General features: G+C 44.6%; 1 protein-coding gene across 1 annotated transcript, besides 1 other annotated feature; it reads right to left on the bottom strand.

Moving 5' to 3' along the window:
• Nucleotides 1-274: 274 nt before the first annotated feature.
• Nucleotides 275-3,271, bottom strand: TRVA0_115S00100 (uncharacterized protein; the record flags this gene model as incomplete). The annotated part of the gene is made up of 1 exon (XM_076687974.1): nucleotides 275-3,271. One exon carries the CDS (start codon nucleotides 3,269-3,271, stop codon nucleotides 275-277), a length of 2,997 nt encoding a protein of 998 aa, XP_076537793.1.
• Nucleotides 275-3,271: a mobile genetic element.
• Nucleotides 3,272-3,669: the final 398 nt, after the last annotated feature.

Genomic DNA, 3,669 nt, shown 5'->3' with positions numbered 1-3,669 from the left:
ACGGACGAAAGTACGTATGGGACATTTCATATATGCAAAAAATGCTTTTTCTATCGACTCATTTACCATCACTAAAGTAAAGCCCAGCTGTAACAGCTAGGACTGCATCATGGCATAAAAAAGAAAGTCTGCGGCGTGTAAGTCGTGGTTGCCAAAGTACCTAGCGGACAAGCTGGCTAGCCAAAGTTACTTTGCTTAATTATACGTATGCCTATAGAAGTGGTATGCTATAAATGGTAATATATGAAATTATAGATGCCAAATGTAAATATGCCTATAGATTGGAAGGGAATACAGCCATTCGACAGTCATCCTTAACATTAGTCTCAATAAATGCCATTCGTGATGTGCCCTGATCACTGAGAGGAAACTTCAATATTGGCCTCATTGGACTGCTGATGTGGCAAAAACTATATCTGTTCGTGGCTTTCGCTGAATCCATCAGTAATCGTTCTACCGCAACAGACCTGGGAGCAAAAAGCTGGCTATTGTACTCGAGTCTTCGGTCTTGGCTGAAGTGCCTAAGAACGACGAATGACAAGTCTGCGTCTTTTTGAGCAACAATGTCCTCCCTGTTTTTAAATGGCGGCTCCAGGTCGACCTCAGCTCGAACGAAGCAACAAATGATTCCATACGCGCCGGCACAAATAGCTTGTCCGTCTATCCGCTCGTAAAAGAAAACGGCGTCTCCAGTTCGATATCTATTTCCGCGTATCACCGCAGAATTGAAAACCCGAACTTGCCGTTCGTCTCTGACCATGCCATAAACTCGGATCGCATGGCACTTATCACCTTGTCTTAGCCTGAACTTAGTGATGTACTTGTTCATGGCCCTTTTCATATCGCTCCAGAGCTCGTCCATCGATAGCGAAAGTAGATTCTCATCGAAATCCATATCCTCGAAAGCATGAACTTTCCCATATACCCGAAAGTCGGTCGAAGCTTTGGGTTCAGCTTTATTGTCCATTAGCTTGGCATAAAAGTGCAATAACAATTTATTGCTGATGGCTTTGATTGGAAACTTGCACCCCTGAGAGAGCAGCTTAATAGTTCGGCAGCTCCTCTCCATCGTAAAGCACCAATTATGCCTAGGAATCCCACTCCGCTTTATATAAGCACAGATGTGCGTTAACATATGAAGGGGAAGGGTAAAATAATTCAGTGTGAGCAAGTCGTCCTCTTTGTATACCCTGTACTGGAATATTGCTTCAAAATGGGATATTGCTTTCTCAAGCCTTTTTAGATCTCCAATTGAGATACTGGAATGCGTAATTTGGTTACACATTTCAGTCAACTCGAGCATAAATCCCAAAAACTCTCGGCACTGTTTCTCTTCGTCTTTCCTAACCAAATATTCAGGTAGATTCACCCACAAGCAGTAAATAAGACTGGGGAAAAGTTCTAATAGTCGCTTCCACACAATTGCTTTAGTATTGCTTTTGAGCCCAAAGCGAAAGAAGTTCTCTGGGAAATCTTTGCCACCAAGGGTGCTGGGGAGATGGATATTGAATGCTTGCAAAATCTTATCTAGCTTTCTTCTAGCCTTGGAGTTCAAATTGCTCTTTTCTTCATCTCCAAGCAAAGAAAGCATTGACTTTGCAATATTCACATGAATCATGTGCATTGCATCAGGCACAAAGCTCCAGGGCATTTCGATTGATCCAAGCCGGAAGAAAATGCTCGAGCCCTTAATCCCATGTTCTCGTTGATAGTCGTTCAATTGGGCTTCGGTAACCTTTTCGTCGTTGTACATCTTCTCATGCTCTTTCAATATTTCCTTGAATTCGTCATGCTTTCGTATGTCATTCGAAGTGGTTTCGTTCGGCAAAACTCCCCCGTATTTTCGGTCAGTGTTGGATTCATGATCATGCTGTGTACCGCATTCACGCATAGACTTGCAAGTCCGGCAGGGATACTTTGCCAGATGCCCCTTCATTTGCATTAAGTAGGCAACGGCCGGGAGATCACCTGTGACTTGAGTCAAATGCATTTTTACGTTCACAATTTTCTGGATCGAGGCATCGTAAACGTTGAATCCAATACCCATCTCAGCAAAATCATCAATCAAAGGCTGGAGGAAGGTGTCGTACATTGGCCTGAATCTTCGTGTGCTTTTGTTCTGTGCAGCTTCCCGAATGACTTTTTCAGCTACCTTCGGAAACGCCATGGGTATATGAACGTTCTCTTTCAGTTGCCTTACCTCCTGGTTAAGGTTATTGTTCACAAGACACAAAGTGACGATTTCTTGTGGCTTGAAGCTGAAGGGGTTAACTCCATCTGCTGCCAAAGTAAGAGATATCTCATGAGAAGTCTCAAAGTACTTTTTGCCGTCAGTGATGTATCCTCCAGACGAATGAAAAGATTTTATCGATTTCTTTTTGAGATCGCGAAATCCCTCAGAATCCCAAACATCGGAAATTGTAGTGGATGACCTGTTATAGTCAAGCTCCTCATCACCCCTCTCTCGGTTTTTTAGCATGCTTTCAGCCGTCTTCGCATCCCGAAACAATTTCCTGATCCATTCTCTGGGGGATAAAAAGAGGTACCAGTATTGGTTATGATTCGGCGTTTTGCAGACCTCGCATATTTCAGCGTTAGTATATTCCCCGGTAAACGCCATGCATCCATTCTCACAGTAATAGACAACATAGCAATTGGTTCCTTTCAGGTTTTTACCAGTTCTGTTGTCATCTACCCGCTTGCTTTCGAATATGCGGCGCAAGTGAATTAAGGCCGCTTTGATCGAAATGATATCACCTCCCGTGAGTTGATGTATCTCTTTCATCTTCCTTATGAACTGTTCACCAACTTCCAGTGAAAAGCCCCCCATTCCTGCCAATTCTAGGACACACATGGTAGCTGGATACTTTTCTTTCAAGCCATGCAAAAGTTCTTGGATAGATTGCGGGTAAGCTGAGTTAGTACCAGTACTCAAACAGTCCTCAACGTCATCTAGAAGGTCATGTTCGGTGGGGTCCAATAGTGGCGCTTCTTCCCTTGCGTCTCGAATTAGAGAACTGACCTCTTCGCTGACTTCTCTGTATTCCTCAAGCATCCCCAAGTGTAAAGACACAAGTTCTTCGTCGTGAAATGCCTCTATACTATCTTCAGGAAGCTCGTCACTCCGTGTCCTGTGAGTAAAGTCAAGCGGACGCAAATCAATAGCTACTGCTTCTTGAACTTCCATGTTCTCTCTCACCAATGTAGCAATCTCTGTGACCATGTTGTTTCGGAGAAATGACTCGTCTTTATTTTTTGAGATGTTCCTCATTGTCGAAGAAGTAAGCCTTGCCAAGTGAGCCGAAGTGTCGATAGGTACTTTTCTTATCGAGGCATTTGCTGGAGTTCATGTGTTGGCGACCGGCTCAGCACATTGCCTCGACCAGGTTTTCCTAGAACCCGGGGATATTGTGGGGCCCCTGGTCCCTGCATTGCCCCTGGGCCCTGTGTCGCCCCTGATCCCTGCAGGATCCCTGAGTCCCTTGGGGTACCTTATTGGGACTTTTCTCCACTAAGGACCAGGACTGCTGTTTGAGCAGGCGTTGCGCGCGCTTTGCGATCGCGCCCCACTCATTCTCGCGCGGCCCCGGCGCGCTCCCGTTTTTCGTCTATATCTTTCGACTCTTTTTGATTTTTCTTTCTTCTTTTCTCTTTTTCTTTCCTTAAGCT

This window comes from Trichomonascus vanleenenianus, assembly GCF_965637985.1.
Source record: "Trichomonascus vanleenenianus strain CLIB 3782 genome assembly, contig: TRVA0_115S, whole genome shotgun sequence".
Classification (NCBI taxonomy): Eukaryota; Fungi; Ascomycota; class Dipodascomycetes; order Dipodascales; family Trichomonascaceae; genus Blastobotrys; species Blastobotrys vanleenenianus.
This window is presented reverse-complemented; position numbering and strand designations above follow the sequence as displayed.